Source organism: Saccostrea echinata, unplaced genomic scaffold, assembly GCF_033153115.1.
Source record: "Saccostrea echinata isolate AGI-Se365-2 ecotype Australia unplaced genomic scaffold, CSIRO_AGI_Sech_v1 ptg000004l, whole genome shotgun sequence".
NCBI lineage: Eukaryota > Metazoa > Mollusca > Bivalvia > Ostreida > Ostreidae > Saccostrea > Saccostrea echinata.
This window is the reverse complement of record NW_026889753.1, coordinates 12,039,248-12,059,040: the sequence shown is the minus strand read 5'-3', so window position 1 is coordinate 12,059,040 and position 19,793 is coordinate 12,039,248. Positions and strand designations below refer to the sequence as shown.

Sequence of the window (19,793 nt, the reverse complement as noted above, 5' to 3'; positions counted from 1 at the left end):
TGTAGACCCATCATTTTTGCCGAAAAATCGCCATTTTTTGTGTGTGTGCGCATGCGCGGACTCGATTTTCGGAGTCTTTTTCAGTCTCAATTTCTTACTTCCGGAAACGCTGTTTTTGGAGTTCGTCTAGACTGTATATTTCACTATATTCGTTAACTTATATTCACCTTTTCAACCTTTTCATTCATGTTAAACCATCCCCCTATAACGATGATTCATTCGGTCTGTATACCTTATCACTTTGAACATTTTTCCTGGAGAAATATATGACAAATACCCCTACTTGGAAATAAACCAGTTTACACCGAAATGATATAATTTTTCTCAAAAGGAAAAGAAATCCGGAGAAAAGTTGTTGAACGTTTTCGGTTTTCTATATTTTATGTACATTTCTGTCTGTGTGTCGTACAATTGTGCGACAGTTCGACGATAATTTTATTTCATGATTTGCATTTTCTAAGTCTTGAATAAGAATTGACAAAGAAATCTTATAAACGTATACACATTTGAAATGCCCAGGTAAGGACTAAAGTATTTTCAACAAAATAAATTAAGTTTTCCCCCACGATTTTGAAGTTCATAGGTACGACATCAATTATCGAATAAATAGAACGTGGTAGAAGTAAAGGCGCAAATTTTCACTGTCATAATGTAAAATTTTCGCTACAAAATAATGTCAAGTTAATGTCGGAATTATGCTACAGATTATGACGTATATGATTGCTTTGCCTCTTCTCAAGATAGATAGCCACATCCATATGGCATATGGATATTTCCCATATCGTCCATTATTTCATGTTTTGTGAATCTTTGACTGTATTTCTTCAAAGTTTTGTCTTCTATAAAGTTTTTTTTTTAATTCAGTACATTTATTGTTTAATTTTAGACGTGAGGATTCTGACAAGAGGAAGAGGAAAAAGTCTGAGAGCAGTTCAAGTAGTTCCTCAAATTCCTCAGATTCAGAGAGTGACTCGAGCTCCTCATCCAGTAGTAGCTCCTCAGAGGAAAGAGAGGACAAAGATCAACAAAAAAGATCCAGGTCAGGAGAGGAAAAAAGAAGGCATTCCTCTCACTCTGATGATAACAGAACAGAATCATCATCTCGTAAACAAAGAGGCAGGCTTATTGAAAATTCAAATTCTGATGAAGCAGTGAAAAGAAGTAGAAGTCCAGAGTATGAGAGATCTAGATCACATTCCAGTTCTAGATTGTCCAGGCGATCCAAGTCTCCTTCTGTAAGAGGAAGACCATCTCCTGCAGGATCAAGGTCAAGCTCTAGAAGTGGCCAGAGAGTATCATCGCGGCATTCTTCATCTCAACGTTCTATTTCTTCATCTTCATCTAGACGTGAAAAGGATCGTGTGCAATCCTTGAGCCAAGTTTCAGATGATTTAAGAAGATCATCCCCTAGGAGTTCACAGATTGACAGAAAAGATACTAAAAAGCAGTCCAGGTCTCCCTCCACTAGCCCTCCACCTCAAAAACATGACAGGGAGGAAAATCAGAAAAAGACTCCATCATCAAGCCCTCAAAGAGAAGGTGAAGTTAGACAGGGAAGATCTCCAGATTCTAGTCCTCCTCAGAGGAGTGAGAAGATTAGACCTATAGATGCATCACCAGATGTTCTTCCATCTGATAAAAAATCTCATAGACATTCTTCTGACTCTTCCTCTCCAAGTCACACTCCTCCACGGGACGACAGATACGACATGTCGAAATACGAAGAAGAAAGTGGGGCGTCAGAGGATGAGGATGAGAAAAGGGGTCGTAAAAAGAAACATGACATGAGGAACTTTGAAAGTGAGCCTGAAAGTGGAGAATGCACAGATTCTGATGATGAAAGAAGACTAAAAAGTTCAGTTAAGGTTTGTATTGATAAAACTTTACTAACAGAAGCAGAGGTCTTACTAATGTTTAATCATATATATCTGATGTGGCATTATTTATTATGATGAATAGAATTTACAAATTTAGGTTGTCAGAATAAAGCCATTCCTGGATTTTGTAATCTAACAAATTTTTGATACATATTTACAGAAAATGTGTTACATGCTTAAGGACCCTCTATACACTAGAGGAAAATATTTTTTGGACATTGAGAAAATTATAGTGTGTAAAGGTGTAAATATTGAGCTTATCTATCACATTTTCAATATAGGGTGCCTTGCATTTACCCCCGGGAAAAATGTTCAAAGACGATGAAGTACTGATGAACATAAATCACTTTTGTTTACTTAAGTAGGCAAAATACCTGCAAATGAAGTGTTCCATCTATTTATCTTAGCCTATTAAAGCGTTATGAATGCTTGATTTGATCACAAATTAAGTAATAAACTGTCAATTTCAATTTATTTTATTCTTGATCAAAGAGCAGATGACTCTATCTGCATAAAAATACAACAAAATCAGAACTCTCTGTGCAGTTTATAGAGGGCTCTTAAATGCAATTATTGGGCAGAAAGCAAATAATTTTAAAAAAGATTAAATTACATTTTTTTTTGGTAAAAATTAATAAGTTGGTTAGATCCCTAACTAAATTTTATAGCTTGACCGTGAAAAGAAAGTGCTAAAAGAACTGTTAGGTTGTTTAGATATTGGTCATTGGCTTTGTTGAAAAAAAAGCATCAGCTTTCAGTAACAAAATTTTTATTCATTTACATCTTGTAGACGGACAATATTCCATCTCACATCACACTTGGCAAAACACTGATACAGTTGTGTTATGTAGGCAAATTTATCGCACATTTTTAGGCAAATTCCATCTTAATGTTTGTGTGTTTATTATGCATGGGCAAATGTAGGATTAGCTATGCAAAGATTAAATTATTTTTGTTCAAATGGAAAATATTTTTCTAAACAAATTCAGTTATTAAATTTATCATGTGCACATTATATGTTTTATGTATTGGTTTGAGATAAACATGTAATTTATTAATTTTTTACTAGCCATATCCCATTTGCCCATGTATTGTTTGTTTGGGTTTTTTTGTTGTTGTCCTGTGGATGCATGCTCAGGGAAAAAATGCAGGTCCTGTCTCTAGGAGTGGATTATTTTCTTCAACATATTGTTTAAGTTACCCTAGCATTGGCTTTATTTGTGCATGAATTTATAGATGAATGACTTGGGTCAAAACAACTTGATAAGAGCTATAGTATGATCTCCATTGTGTCTAAAAGATTCCTTTTATTTAAGATCAGGATGTGAAAAATGTGTGCTTTTGATGTTGTCATGGTATTCTGAATGAAATTTTATCTTTTTTTATTATTATTTATATGACTATGGAGACTATACTATTATATGCTGTGTCATAAGGACTATGACATTTTTCCCATTTTAAAACAATTTTTTCTGCATGCTGATTTGTGTCTTGTAAAAAGGTGCATCAATTAATGTATATTGTTTCTTGAAAATTAGTCTATAAAATAGTTAATAATTCAATTCCTGTAATTTTTGTACGAGTCCATTGAAAAACTTCACTGAAAGAGAAGAAAGTCTTAATTAAAAAATAAAACAATATATGATTGCAAAGACTGAAATTTGAAGAATTATTTCAGAGGAAAATGGAAGAGGAAGATGGATATGGTAGGAGACGTGAAGGTCGACGTGGATATTCCCCAGACCGCAGGCAAAACAATAGAGACGGCAGAAGTCGTAGATACAGTCCTGGTGGAAATAGAAGAAATGGTATGAAAGAAGTTAAAAAAAATATTTATGAAAGAAAAATTATTTGGCATGATAGATTCATAAAAAGGAATGATATACATTTCATTTTAATTAAAAAGAAACAATTACAAAGTATCAAAAATACATTGAGTTTACTCAGTTTTTCTAAATTGGTTATGAAATTAGATTGTAACTCAAGAAAGCTTATTCAGTAATATATTTCTTGATTTGGTAGATCGATTCCGAGATGATAGACCGAGGGATCGCAGGCGATCACGTGACAGGGGGAGAAATGATAGAGATCGTAATTCATTGGAAAGAAGAAAAGAGGATGACCATCGTAGGTCCCCAACTCAGGATGGAAGTAAACAGAAAGATGGCGATAAAGACAAGTAATACTTCTTAACATGTTTCTTTACTAAAAGCCAATTAAAAAGACATGCAAGGGTTGTCCCAAAATTCTGTAGACAAGCATAGTTTTGTAGAAACACAGTGTCATAAATTAATGAAACTGCATAAAGATTAAACCAACAATAAAATAATAAATTTTTTGGATAAACATTGAGTAATTACACAAAAGAACCTATTTAAATGCAATATTTTATTGTCTTATCTAAGAGATAGGCACTGTATTAAAAAATTGCAATTGAAAATTGGCATATGATAATTAAAATCTTACAAAAAAGTATATTTTATTTGGAATGTTGGAGGAAAAAAAAATCAGAATTCTTAATATTGCATTGTAAACTAACTTTCCTCCAGTTTTGTTGTATGTGCTTTTAATAATATGAATTTTATAATGTTTTCTATGCACCTGTTTGAAATCTGACTTGTTGAAAAATGGCAGCTGCATTGACACTGACCATACAATTTTCTGTGATCAAATATACTTGAACTCAAACTCATTGCTAAAGAAAGGCATCAGGGATAGACATTAACTTTCAGATTCACTTGCCCTTTGGGCAAGTGATCTCAAACTTTGACTTGTCCGAATGCAAAACTTGGTTGCCCAAAATTAGGAAAGAAGAATATTATTTATTACTGTAACTTGATAAGATAAAATGTGACCACATACATTACTGTCAACTTGGCAATTTGAGCTACGTGAAAAAAAATTCAATGTTGCATATGGACATAAATGTGTATCACTGTCAAATAAACCTGTTAACACACACTGCCATGCAGCATTAACCCTCCGTTTCCTTTCAAGAAACTTCATATTTATAAAAATTATTTTACGTAGGATACTTTAATGAATTGTGATTTTCAGAGATAACTGTGAAGCAACAGTTAAAGAAGATAAATAGTTGCTGTGAAACATCTATATTTTGATTGGGATGCATCGTGTTACATGTATTCTTGTGAGTGAATAAATAATCAAATTTCCTAATAAAAAGTTAACAAAGTTGTTAGACATAGAGCGTATTTACCACAAAAGAAAACAGAATAAAGAACCTGATTTTTAAATGGTCGGTATAATCTAGAAAGGCTACCAAGGATTTCCAAATGCAAATCAAAGTCAGGTATCTGGCGGAAATCAAGTGTTCGATTTATTGTTTTATTGTTTTATATGTTTTATTGTTTTATCTAATAAATGTACACACATAAAAACATAATTTATCAACCAACAAAACATTTTATCCACCCAGAAAATTTTATGGAGAAATGTCAATTTTTGTTAAAGATGTGAGCTGAGTCTATGTGATTTTGGGACATCCCTTTTAAGTATCACATGCAAATTTAAATAAATTTAGTGAATGAATGTAATGTTATAAATTTACAGAGCCACTGAAGAAAATCAGAAAGAAGGAGACAAAGTCGAGAATGCAGCAAAGAAGTCGAAAGAAGCTGATGTGTTGTCACTGACCACGAGGACAGGTGGGGCGTATATTCCCCCTGCTCGACTGAGAGCCATGCAGGCTAGCATTACTGATAAGTCAAGGTATTTACACAGAAACGCTTAATTCACCCGACTCAAGCCATGCTTGCCAATATAACTTGTAAGTCACAGTGAGGCAGATATATCTATAATCTGGTAAATGCAAAAACTCTTTGAATATAGTGTTACCCCTTTCCACTCCCCCAAATGAAATTTGGGGAATATTTAAAAATCATTTTGTAGATCTGTGCATCTGTCAGACTATGCAATCTTGTGTAGGAATTTAGGCTGGACTGAGGACATCGGCCTGGATAGCTCAGTGGTTAGAGCACCTGACTAGTAATGCAGGGGTCCCGGGTTCGATTCCCGGTCCAGCCATATGTTTTTCATTATATATATATATTTATGAATTTTCAATGTATATTAATTCATTCCTCCTTTCCATACTACACTTGTAATGAAGAATAATAGAAAGCCTATACTTTACTTGGTTCAAAGAATGTTATTAACATGTGGGTGTGTCATGACCTTGACCTAAGGTAATTCCAGCAAGTTTAAGGTCGCTGTCAAAAAAGTAAAAAAGATTTTTGACTGGGCTATAGCTGTAATAGAGAATTATTGGAAGCTCATGTTTGGAACAATGGTTGTTTATGATCTGAGTGTGTGTTACGACTTTAAGGTACATTGACTCAATGTCATTTTAGTAAGTTCAAGCTCACTGGCAGAAAAAGAATAAAAATCTTCTCTGAGCTCTAACTTCTTTATGAAGAAGCATAACTAATGTCATTTGAAAAAGTTCAAGGTCACTGATGGAATAAAATTTAATTCCTGTCCCATTTGAACATTTGAAGCTCATGCTTTTCAAAAGTTAAAACATTCATACAGTTCACCAATACCTGCAAATACTTTAATAAAATATATTGAAAGTAATTGTATTTCTCTTTCAGTGAACCTTTTCAGAGGATTGCATGGGAAGCTTTGAAGAAAAGTATCAATGGTTTGATCAACAAAGTCAACGTCTCAAACCTCCATTTTGTTGTCCAGGAATTGTTCCAGGAGAACATTGTCAGAGGAAGGTGAGAGGTCAAAGATCAGTAATGCTGCATACTTTGTCCTGATAAATAGGAGTGAAACGGTTCACCGCGGTATCGATTCACCGCGGTATTTTTTCTCGGTTTGATACACGGTGCAAAATCTCTATTTTTTCGGTTCGGTTCATTTTTCGGTCGGGATCGTTATTCAGTCTGGTTTGCCATAAGGTAAAACACGTTACTCAGAATAAATAAGTATAGAAAACATAAAATTTTGATGACTGATAGCTTGTAAAATAATTTTTGACAGTCAAATAATTTTAATCAATTTCTTCTAGTCAATTTGGAAATAAAATTCGTAAAATATGTGACTAGATTTAGAAAAAGAAAGCATAAAACAATGTTGAATTTGTTTCCTTCTATCAAAACGTATCGTATCGAAAATAACCGAACCGAGACAAAATTATACAATACGTACCGAACCGTGAAGGAGGTGTATCGTTTCACCCCTACTGATAAATAATGTATAGACAATATAGGTTATTATTTCTAGAAGAAGATTGAATATCAGATTTTATATTTAGTTTTTTTATGTTTGTGTCTGTCCCAAATCACATTTGAAAAATGAATGATCATCAGGCAAATGAAATCCCCCCCCCCCTTCCCCTCGATTTTTAATGAGTAGTGATTAAGAATTTTACATGAGGAGTAAGGAATAGTTCAGAGCATGCTATGTTTTCTAGGTTTATTATTTCAATCTTTTTCTTTTTCAGAGGTTTGGTGGCACGTTCAGTAATTCAGGCTCAGTCGGCTTCTCCCACATTTACACATGTGTACGCTGCCCTGGTGTCAGTTATCAACACCAAGGTAAGAACACGCAGGCATCAAAAATCAAAAGAGATGCAATCTTGTGTTACATGTACACATTTTTTTTAAGCATAAAATTTTAAGTAAAGAAATCTTTTACCAGTCAGAGGTGTTTTCCTGTTTTGTGACCTCTCATTTAAGTTTCCTTTGTTTCAGTAGCTGTTATCTGGAGTATTTCTGAATTTTAGAGATGGTGAGATTTATTTTGATCTTATTTACAGTTTCCACAAATAGGGGAGTTGATCCTACGACGTCTTGTGATTCAGTTTCGTCGTGGATTCAAGAGAAATGATAAGAATCTTTGCCTCTCCTCCACCCGATTCATCGCTCATCTGGTTAACCAGCAAGTGGTAGGTCCACTCTGCTACTAGATAGGTGGTTACATTTATAGATTTCATTCGTGTGAGAGTCTGCTCTGCTATTAGATAGGTGGTTTCATTTATAGATTTCATTCGTGTGAGAGATTTTGTAGACTTTTAATGGATGAAACACTCAAACTCTGGGGATTCCTGCGTATTATTAAAAGTAAGATTAATACATTTGAAATATACATAATTATAAGTGTTGCTTGTTGTTCATTTCAGGCCCATGAGGTGTTGGCATTAGAAATTTTGACACTTTTATTGGAGACCCCATCTGACGACTCCGTAGAGGTCGCTGTTGGGTTCCTGAAGGAGTGTGGACAAAAACTGACTGAAGTTACCCCACGGGGAATCACAGGTAATTGATTGTACAGCAGAGAAAATAATCAAACGATCTCACGTTTACTGCATCAATTTTTGTTTGTTTTACATTCCTCCTTTGTTTTATCACCGAGTGATGTGCCTCATACCTGATAATAATTATATAATACATTAAAAATAGCCAACTGATGTTTACTTGATTTGTTTTAGCTATCTTTGAGAGACTGAGAAATGTCTTACATGAGGGACAGATAGATGTGAGGGTACAGTACATGATAGAAGTAATGTTTGCGATCCGTAAGGACGGCTTTAAGGACCATCAGTCTGTTATAGAGGAACTAGATCTCATCGCAGAAGAGGACCAGTTTACTCACCTCCTTACACTAGAAGATGAAGGAACGGCAGAAGAAATCCTAAGTATGGGAACCAAACAAGAATTGTATAAAGTTTTGGTCATCTAGAAATTATTTATCTTTCTGCTTTTGTAAATATTAAGTACATCAACATACGTGTAATTTTTTCTTGCAGATGTATTCAAGTTTGATCCTGAGTATGAAGCAAATGAAGAAAAATACAAAGAACTGAAAAGAGGTACTTGAAGAATATTTTTGTCAGTGAAATGTGATGATGACAATTGTATACAAGTATAACCTGCATAATAATTAAGCCACTAATAGACTTTACTGAATGAGTATAAATGTTTGTTTTACAGAGATCCTGGATGAGGGCAGCTCTGATGAAGAGTCTGGGAGTGGATCCGGGTCTGAAAGTGACAGCGACGATGAAGAGGGGGAAGGTGAAGGTAAATCTTAATGATTATTTCTGTGGTGGATCTAAGTTTTATAGATGAGTACAAGAATATTTAATGGTGTCTCACGAACACAAAGAAAGAATTTATTTGAAGTTGTAAAAGAGAAGCACGTATTTGAAATCATATGCAGAGTTTGTTAGGTGGGGGAGTGTTGGGGGAGGAGGTTAATAAGTGAGAACTGGGATAGAATTTTGAGGTTTAGAATATAAACATGTTAAAAACAATAAATGTTTTGCATTTAGGTATCTACATGAAAATACATGTATGCAATAAAATTGTTGTTCAACAGAATTCTGATCAAACAGAGTATTAATGATAAGGTAGATGATTGATAAATTCAGATAATATTATTTGATAGGCATGATTTCTATTCATTTGACTGCTATTGTTGAACAGAAGGAGAGAAACAGACAATTATTGACCAAACAGAAACCAATTTGATTGCCCTGAGGAGAACAATCTATTTAACTATCCAGAGTGCCTTAGACTTTGAGGAATGTGCTCACAAACTTCTAAGAATGGAACTCAAACCTGGACAAGAGGTAGAGACTGTTAAAGATATAAAGCTGAAAAAGAAATTTTAAGAAGTTTTCACTACATATAGATATCACTATTATCCTCTGCACATATTTCAATATGATATGATATGATTTTTTTCCAGGTTGAGTTATGTAACATGATTCTTGATTGCTGTGCACAGCAACGAACATATGAGAAGTTTTTTGGATTGCTAGCTCAGGTAATGAATATAATGTGACTTGGTATGCAAGGCATTTTTTTGAAAATCATGTTTAGTATCGAGATAAAAGTTCACTGACACTGTGGCATAAGCTGTGTATTTGTTTTGTAGCGATTCTGTATGATTGACAAGAAATACATTGAGCCATTCCAGAACATGTTCAAGGAACAGTACGACACAATCCACAGACTGGAAACAAACAAGCTCAGGAATGTGGCCAAGTTCTTCGCTCATTTACTACACACTGATGCAATCTCATGGGAGGTAACTCAATCTTATGAGTGAATCTTTATTTTATCTGTTGAGTTTACTTGTGTTTCAGAATAAGTAAGAAATACATGTATCTGTATATACAACAAATAGAAATTACAAATAAATTGATGCACTACAAATTTATTATTGGAATGTTAGAAATGAATTCTAAATTAGAAATTGAAAAAATGCAGTATTAAAGTATTTGAATGCACTAAGAGTATGACTTTATTTCATCTAAGGTGCTGGAGGTCATTAGACTGAATGAGGATGACACAACTTCTGCCAGTAGGATCTTTATCAAAGTATTATTCCAGGAATTGTCGGAGTATCTAGGCCTACCCAAACTCAACGATAGACTCAAAGATCCGTAAGTCTACCAATGTTTTTAATTTAAGACCAACACTAACAGCTTTTGTTAGGAAAAAATGAAACAAAATTACTTGACAATTTTCTAAGTAAATGGAAAGGTATACGGAAATATGGTATATATATGGTATATGGAAAGTGAATTGTGATGTCTTCAACTTAATTCAATTTAAAAATATATATATTCATGTGCATATTTGAAAAAAAAGGGAAACCATAATGGTCATGCATGAAGTACAAATACATATGCATATTTTTAGTCTTGAAGCAAGTTTGTAGTTTGTAAGAATTTTGAATAAACTTGACTTTGTTCTTCATTTTCAGAACCCTCCAGCCATATTTTGAGGGGTTACTACCCAGGGATAACCCTAAGAATACCAGATTTTCCATTAACTTTTTTACTACAATTGGTCTTGGTGGACTGACGTAAGTAAATTTAATAAGAATACTAGATTTTCTATTTTCTTTACTACAATTGATCTTAGTGGACTGACTTTAATGTATGTAAATAAGAATACCTGATTTTGGAATACATTTTTATAGTATCTATATAAGAAATTGTATATCATCAATGCAAATAGGTTTATATTTTATTTAATGAATCCAGGGGGAAGTGGAATATACATTTAACAGGGACATGTTCGTTAATTATAGATATTTTCAAAAGAAAAGAGAGCGTGATGTTTGTAATGAAACCTTAATTGAAGCCCTATACCCCCTTATTACCATATTTGTGTATATGCTTTTTATAAAGGCTTATAAGATGTATTATTGTTTTTTATTAGCGATGATCTCAGAGAGCACTTGAAAAATGTGAAGAAACAGGTAGCTCAACAGCAAGAGGAGGAATCGGACAGCTCGTCCTCATCCTCATCTTCTGACTCATCATCCTCATCTGACAGCAGTAGTTCCTCATCAGATAGCTCCTCGGGTAGGTAGTTTAACAGACTTTGGGTTGCCTGATATTTCTAGATATTGGCTTTCTGTATACATGTTCAAAATCTTTGGTTCTGACCAAAATTCAGACACCGTATGCCCTTCACTTATACAGTACCCACTTCAATGATGCATGCATTAATGTTCCCTTTTACATGACTGTCAGATGCTATTGTATTGTAAAATATTTTCATATATGCATTACAGACAGCTCCTCAGAAGATGAAGCACCTCGAAAGAAAAGAAAAGGGAAACCAACAGACACAAGGGACAGGAGGAGTAAAGAAAAGTCAAGGAAAGGTTATACCAATGGGGACATAAGACAAAGGGAAAAAAGACAAGAGAGGGAAGACAGTCCAGAAAATATTAGGCAAAGCAGAAGGGAAAAAGGGGAAATCGTGTACAATAGAAGGTCTAAGCAGAGAGGCAGGGATGAAAGCCCACAAAGTACCAGTTCAAACAGAAGAGATAGGGAGAAAAGCCCAGGAAATTTCCAATCTAAAAGAAAAGATAAAGAGAGAAGTTCGGAAATTGTTGGATCAAAAAGGAGGGGTAGAGAGGAAAGTCCAGATATTTCTAGAAGGAGGGACCGACAAGAGAGTCCAGAGAATATTCGATCCAAGTGGGAAGATTCAAGATCAGATAGATACAGTGGAAGATACTCTAATGATGTAGATGGAGATTGGAGAGACAGAGGTGAAAGGAATGACAGAAGGAGAAATAGGGAGGAAAGTGATGATGACAGACAAAGTTCAAGATACAGTGATAGGAGACAAAGTAGAAGAAAAGAGGAACATGCAGAGGAAAATTATGACAGACCCACCAGAGGGAGAAAAGAGGAAAGAGATGCAGAGCGAAGAAATGGAAGACGGGCTGAAGATTCTGATGAGGATTACAGATTTAGAAATCGAGGAAGGGAGGAGACCAGGGATTCTAGGAGAGGAAGGGATCATCAGGAGAATGGGTTCCGAGAAAGAAGTGTAGATGATGAGAGAACTATGACAAGGAATAGAAGTCAGGAAAGGAATAGAGATAAACAAAGGAGAGAAGGATCCAGAGAGGAAATGAGTCAAAGAAACAGAGAATATGAAAGGAGTAGGAGGCGTGAAGAGGAAAACCAAAGAAGGAGGCATGAAGATAGTACAGAAAGAAGAAAACATGGATTCGAGGAAGATGACAGGGGAGAGAAAAGGCGGCGAAGAGAATATGTGTCTAGAGAGGGCAGGGGAAGGGAGGTCGACAGAGTCAAGGAACAGAGGAGGAGGCAAGAGGATTCGGAGAAAAGTGGAAGTAACAGGGGGAGAGATGATGAACAAGAGAGAAAGAACAGGTACAGTGAGGAAAGGGAGAGGAGCAGAAGGAATAAAGGAAGCAGTAGGAGGAGTGTAGATTCCTCCAGTGAGGACAGCGATTCCTCCAGTGATTCTGACTCCAGCAGTTCTGATGATTCCTCTAGTGACAGTTCCTCATCATCCTCATCCTCTCCCCCGAGGAAGAGGAAGCACTCAGACTCTGATAGTGACAGTGTAAAACAGTCTCTAAAAAAGAGACGGGATTCAAATGAGTATGAAAAATATGAAAGTAATAGGTACAGCTCTCAAAGAGAAAGCAGTGTTCGCAGCAGGGAAAGATCCAACAGGAGATGATAGTTTGATATGCAAAATTAAGTTTATAAAAGTGCTTTGATTTTATGATGTAATTCATTTGATGCATGTACATGAAAAATCATGATATTCTGTTAATTCATATCTATGACCTAACCCTATGGGTTTTCTTTTTCTAGAGAAAAAAAAAATTGGTTGGATTAAAAAGAATGAAATGTTTATATTTTAGTTTTTACAATTGATGCCCTACTTCTGACTTTACATTTGGGTAAATTTGAATGAGATACATGGAGTTGAAGTATGCTCATTGGAAAGTTCTTGACTTTGGCATTGAAATTGGTCATAGAAATATATTCAGGTCTGATTGAGCACAGAATTGTTGAACCTGAAAGTAGGTTACCATGACATACTTTTTAAAATCTTTTTTTAACCCTTGGACACTAAGAGGCCAAGAATCATCAGACTTTGTTACCCAGTATACATAGGGCCTTCTAGAAAAGTAGACTGAAAAGTAGGTCACAGAATATTTTATGGCTACTTTTTTGAAAATCTAATTAGCTATTAACCTTTAAAAACATTCTGCACTGTAATCTCACCAAACATTTAGATATTGTTTTCCATGGTTGTTACATGTACGTCACAATGGTTTTTAGTAACAGAGACATGTTAGTGCCTCTGCTTGGGATTGAACTGGCATGCCAGTCCTGTGCACTACCGATTGAGCTAAAGGGTTAACCCACTAGCCCAAGCTAGTAGGATGCAGTGTATCTTACACTACCACATTGAAGTGATTTCCCCCAGAACTTCTTTCCAAAGGCGTCGGCACTCCAAGAGATGAGGACATGTCATTCTCTGAATGTGGGTTAACCTTTTAGCTAAATTAGTAGAGCACTGGACTGGCTAGCCAGAGGCCCCAGGTTCAATCCCCAGCAGGGGCACATAAATGTCTCTGTTACATTTGACGCCCACGTTGGGACCCGGGTATTCTCTGGCAGGTGAAAGTGACTGCCCCAAGAACTTCGTCCCACAGGCGTCGGCACTCCAAAAGAGATGAGGACATCTCATTCTCTGGAGGGGGACAATATGGTAGTGCAAGATACATGGCATCCTACTAGCTTGGGCTAGTGAGTTAACCCTTTAGCTATATCATCAAATTTTTACATAGGAATGAACAGCAGGACCATAATGACTCAGGTGAGCATTGTGGCCCATAGGCCTTTCGTTTGGAAATCTTTCTCGGAAAATTGTAAAACTGCCAAAGACGAATCCAAGTAAGCATGTCATCTGTTTTAGTTGTATATTTTGGTTAAGAGAAGAGAAAGTACCATGGTCTTGGAAAGGCAACCCCTGCATGCTTGAAGTAATAGGTTCATGTTTAAATATTCATCTTTTAAAAGAAAATGGAGTACAAATTGAAACATGAATTCTTTATTGTGAGATTCTCATCCCACTTACGAGAAATGCCCATTAAATCAAGTCAATTTCAGATGATAAAGCCTAAGGATACTGTACTTGGAATAGTATGCTTTCTGTTGTCAACAATTTACCATACAGTATACACAGGGTTCATTTACATGTACACTTTCAAGGTACATTGTATGTTAACATGTATCATAAAACACAATATTAATATCTGTAAGCTTTGTGTTGAAGTCGAGGATCTATGATTTTTAATTGGAGTTCAGGTCTAAATATGTTATTCAGTCCAGCTCCTCTTGTTTCTTCTCTGTGTTGGTTGTTTTGACGGTACTTTCACCAGCTTTTGATCCCTGTGTATTATGGACTTTTTCTCTCTGGAGTCTGAACTCCTTGATCCATTCAAACTGTCCAATCTCCTCCCCCTCCTCTTCCTCCTGATCTACATTATACTCCCCAGACATCCACAAGCCTTCTAGGTCATATTTCTGGCGAGTCTCCGGCATCATTACATGTAAAAAAGCATTGCCTAGAAGAGCAAATAAACACGGAAATTATATATTTGAATCTGATTATATTTTCTTTTACTTCAGTATTCTTACTTTACAGTAAACCAATACCTATGTCCATGGCCAGCCACTCTGATTTTGGATCCGATACCCCAGAAATGAGAAGGAATGGATCAGATTCATGCTTTCTTTGTTTGTACTAAAATTGAAAAATATACTCATGTCTGGTAAAAATGAATTTAATAAGAATACAAAAGAATTGCATTTGTATAACATGACCTAACACAATAATGCACATTTGCAACAGACTTCCAGGAGCAGTTGACAGTGTTTCATCATATCAGAATTTTTTAATAATGACAAGTTTAAATTTCATTATATGGCATTACTAGTATAATATTTGACTTCTACATGTGTGAGCCTGAAACAAGCTATTGATTCTGAGTTTATAAACAAGCTATTGATTTAAAAAAAAAAATATCCTAAATTAAGTAACACTCTTTACCTATTGGAATAATGTCCATAAGAACATCCTAACCCACCATTCAAAAATAATAACATGGAAACTTTTTTTTTTTTTTAAATGGAACTACACATTATTTGACTTGTGACTACAAAACAATTCACGTGGAGCAGAATACAGATCCCTTCCTCAGAAAAACTAATGGTACAAATATTATCATCTTATCCAAAAACATTCTCATGTAAATGCAGAGTTTCCAAAATTCATTTATGGCAAAAGAGGACAGACTTCTTTAACTCACATTAAGCCAATCTCTTTACAAGACCAATCCATGGGGAAAAACAAGTATCATAACCAAAGCCTGAGAATTATGGCAAGAGAATAAACATCTTGTTAAGTTTAATAATTTAAAGTTTTTTTTTCCCAATTTAACTTTAGCAACAGATATCATGCTCTTTGACACTGATCCCAGAGACATTCCCATAAATCTCTTCATCAGAACCACCATAGTGCAAAAATGGACATTTAAACTTAAAGCCTTTCGTAAAATTTTACACAAAAACCAGAAATTTATTTTCATAAACAAAATTACGGTTTTTACAGTAACATAATACATGTACATGAACATCCCAACCCAATTAAACTCTTCTCATTTATTGCATTAGTATATAACACAAGCCATTCTCTCTCATCCTGTAACCCCATCAGAAAACCCAGATATTGTAAGGTATTCCTAGCTAATTATTTTTTTACAGCCATCCTTCTAGACCCAAGGAACCCACAGCAAACAATTTCTCATCAACAAACTGGCCCATTGTGTAAGCAATATTACAACATGTAACAATAGAAAAGTAGTTCTGCTTGGTAGGCAACACAGAAAGTCATTTCTGCTTTTGTCAAGAAAAAAAATTAGGAAAAACCTCATGTTTCTTCACTTTGAAAATGGGTACATGTATGTATACATATATGAGAAAACTTCTTGAAACTTACAATGTGGTTGACAGATGAAACAATGGCTCGTAGGTGGCGAATTGAGATGGCACTGACTATGATCATATGGTCTGTCAGATTGATTTCTGAAGGGATTTTTATAACACAAATATCCCTCCCATTCTCTGCTTCAAGAATGGTAACCAGTTCCTCAATATCAAACACGCCTGTTTTCCCTCCTTTAAAATACAACAAATCAACATTTAATGTTCATATTAAAGCATTTATTTCCTTTCAAATATTTTTAAACTAATTATTAATAGAAATCTGTGTAATATACAGTGATGATTTTTATTAATGTCCATATAGATCAACATCTTGATAAACTCTGTTTACCCTTAAAAGTAAATAACTTCTTTTTTTAAATGCAATGATCGTATATAAAAATTGAAAGTTAAATTCTTTTATAATTATTAAAACAGTACGTACGTATGAGTAAAACTCTCCCTTCTTACTTGTTAGGCTTACAGGAGGCACCCATTCCTTGTCCTCCTCATCTTCCTCTGCCTCACGATAGAAATCTTCAATCTCCTCATCCAAAAGTCCCTCCTGTCTGGATTCAACCTCCTGAAAGTCCAGAGTACCTTTAGGACAGCCATCTCCTTCAGACACTTCAGATGAATTTGGGTCATCGACATGACCTTGACCTTTAGTTGGATCTTGTGATTCCTGTCCCCCTTTTTCTGATGGACCTGTGGTAGTTGGAATGTATCAATGAAAACAGAGTTTAACTTTCAGTGTAACTATGATAAATAAAACCTATACATGTACATGCAGACATGTAAAACTCTGTTTTATGAAATGTATGCTAATTTAAGCTTATACAAGCTTATCTTTTAAAAAGATAGGTGAGCTAGCACTGTAGCTATCATCAACCACTGAATTAGATATCTGAATTATTGGATTAATTTGCTGAATCGATTAAGGGGACGACCATTTGATTCTGAGGAGGGGGGTCGGGTGGGGGGTCTGGCAAAATCTTTCGAGTCAGATTATTTATTTTCATGCCAGTCAAGGACAGATTATTTATTTTCAAGATGATCAAGGACATATTATTTATTTTCTTCTTCACTGAAAAAGTTTGACCAAAAAAAAAAAAAAAAAAAAAAAAAATCAAAAACAAAAAAAGGTTCAAAGAGGGACCGGAATGGGGGGGGGGGGGGGGTGTTAAGTAGCAATTGTCAATGACAGATTATTTATTTTCTTGCCGGTCGTGGAAAGACAGTTATTTATTTTCAACTTTTTTGAGGAACTGATTATTTATTTCCAAAATCTTCCAGCCTCCCCCCTTCAGAATCAAATGGTCGGCCCTAATTATTAATAGGAAGACACAGTGGTACACTGGAGGTAATGTTGGGGGGATGTGTCTTAATTAAGAATGGTGAATGTATCAGCTATTCAGTGTTTAATACAGAATATTCATCAGACTATTTATAAAAAAAAAGCTATTGTTGGATTAAATTCGGGATATCCAGAGTGGGTTTTCACATTGGCAATGGCATGAATCATTAACTGTGCTTTAAGCATTCTGTAGTTTACTGTAATTTCAATTTTGAAGTGAAAAATAAGAGATAAGTAGAATCAATGAACACCTAGTTTAAAAATATTCCAGTGTGGTACTGTTTTGTAGCAATCGCATCCTTCCGGGCCTTTCCAGCAAGCTCGGAAAACATATCCAAGGTTGTTATTCCGAGCTTGCTGGAAAGATCCAGGAAGAGAGCTCGAGAGCACTAGCAATAACAATCGGATCATTACTCGGGCTTTTCTGTCAAAAAAGGAAAAATGGAAAATTAAAGAATTATAATTATACCAGTGCTACTGCAATGTATCAATCGCTTCTCGTGTCTTTCCGACAAACTCTGAAAGATTTCCTGGGTTTTTTTCTGAGCTTGCCAGAATTATCTAGGAAGGTAGTATCCATGGTTAGCTTTAAGGAAAGCTAGGTTTTACCAGTTGATCTCTACAATCTTGGCATTATATGACCGAAATTTTCTTGTACTTTTAATCATAGGTTAGACAATAGATTAAGAAATTCAGAATTCGGATCATATCAATTTTTAATTATAAAACGAAATTATCATCGTACAGTCTATCTTCAGTAGTTTTCCCAGAATGCCCGACCGTGAAGTCGAGCATGCGTATTCCAGAAATATAGACTAACGTAGTTGCTAGCGCTCGAGAGCGCAAGCAAAAAGTGGAGAATTTCATTTTTCTGCAGAACTCTGAGCAGCAGATTATCTTGTTTTACTCTTTTAGCATGAATTTTGCACTCATAAGTTCACTCACATCAGAATCCCCCACTGAGAACATGATGGTTAGGTACACTGTATTATATTGTGCATCAAAGTCCCATATCACCTTAAGAACTTTAAAAACTATGACCTTCACATTCAGCAAGAAAAAGAAATACGCAAATTCTCTATCTCCATTATCAAAAACCTTTTGACAAAAGTATAAAAGGACATTCTACCACAATGACAGACATATCTTAAATGGTATGATCCCAATGTCTTGTATCAGGAAGGGAGAAATGTGATGGATCAGACCACTAATTGATCTTGGGGCCCTCTGAACTGTAGACAGGTACTCTACCAACTGATATATCTGGCCACTGGTGATCAAATCTACTTGATCGCCACATTCTGCCCTCCATAAATGTCTTTGCCTCTGAAGACATCAACACTAGCTCTTCCCTAGCACAAGTCTTTCACCTGTAACTTCCAGGGCATGGGACAGAAAAATGTGGTAGACAAGACCTAATTTGGAACCCAAGGCCATGTGAACACTACATGACCTAATTGGCCACTGGCAATTGAATCTGTCTGATCCTCATATTCCTCCTTGAATACATGTATTTTCCTCCCCAAACACACACAACCGAAGTTCATTTGTTCCTGGCAGGACTTTTACCTACAAGTCCAGTGGTGGTTAACAATATCAACTATAACAGGAAGGGAAAAATGTCATAGACCTGACCAGGATTCAAACATTGGCTGCCTGTATTCTACACAGGTTACTCTTATAGACTACCAACTGAGCTATCTGGCCACCAGCATTGCTCCTGTCTGATTGCCACTCTGCACTTGACAGCACGCAACTTACCTGCACAGAAATGTCTCTGAATTGTGTTTATCACTGAAAAGGTAAGAGGTGCCATATTTTTTCCGTAAGTTACTCGTGATAGATTATCGCTCCCTCTGAGAGTTCTCTTTTCACTTTCATAATGGTGGTGACACAAGCATTTGGAAAAGTTTCTAGGGACTCTGCTTTTCCAGGCAAAGAAAAGCGGCTTAGCTTTAGATACGACCTGCATATCAGCGACGATTTTTTCCCCAAAAATTCACTGAGAAAAGCATTTATCTGGAAGTGATAGTAAAACTAAAAGAAAGAACAAATCAAGTTAAAAAACATGTAACGTTGTTAGATAGATAAATAAATATTGGTCATTCAAATCATACTTTAATTAAAAAATACTCTTAAAACTTTTTTCATTTAAGCAATTAACACATATTTATTCCAAACTTTAACTCAATTATCAATTAATGCCTGTTTAACAGTTTTATAGAAACCTTGTCTACTG

The 19,793-nt window shown here is 35.3% G+C and overlaps 2 protein-coding genes and 1 non-coding gene across 3 annotated transcripts; 2 read left to right on the top strand and 1 right to left on the bottom strand.

Annotated features, from left to right (window-relative positions):
* The first annotated feature begins 388 nt into the window (after window positions 1-388).
* On the top strand, window positions 389-13,054 carry LOC133179184 (pre-mRNA-splicing factor CWC22 homolog). Its single transcript, XM_061313975.1, has 19 exons — window positions 389-519; window positions 887-1,865; window positions 3,556-3,685; window positions 3,900-4,056; window positions 5,448-5,606; window positions 6,491-6,619; window positions 7,348-7,441; window positions 7,663-7,791; window positions 8,026-8,161; window positions 8,335-8,541; window positions 8,653-8,715; window positions 8,837-8,926; window positions 9,332-9,477; window positions 9,597-9,674; window positions 9,786-9,938; window positions 10,169-10,296; window positions 10,620-10,721; window positions 11,081-11,226; window positions 11,439-13,054. Exons 1-19 carry the CDS (start codon window positions 512-514, stop codon window positions 12,875-12,877), a joined length of 4,473 nt encoding a protein of 1,490 aa, XP_061169959.1. The 5' UTR covers window positions 389-511; the 3' UTR covers window positions 12,878-13,054.
* Window positions 5,848-5,921, top strand: Trnat-agu (transfer RNA threonine (anticodon AGU)). The gene has a single exon. It is a non-coding gene; the product is annotated as a tRNA-Thr (tRNA).
* Window positions 13,055-14,247: 1,193 nt separating the features above from the next.
* LOC133179496 (uncharacterized) lies at window positions 14,248-19,540 on the bottom strand. The gene is made up of 5 exons (XM_061314251.1): window positions 19,316-19,540; window positions 16,669-16,905; window positions 16,214-16,392; window positions 14,872-14,959; window positions 14,248-14,780 (listed from the first exon to the last, which is right to left on the bottom strand). The coding sequence occupies exons 1-5, from the start codon at window positions 19,524-19,526 to the stop codon at window positions 14,536-14,538; spliced, it is 960 nt and encodes a 319-aa protein (XP_061170235.1). The 5' UTR covers window positions 19,527-19,540; the 3' UTR covers window positions 14,248-14,535.
* Between the last annotated feature and the right edge of the window lie 253 nt (window positions 19,541-19,793).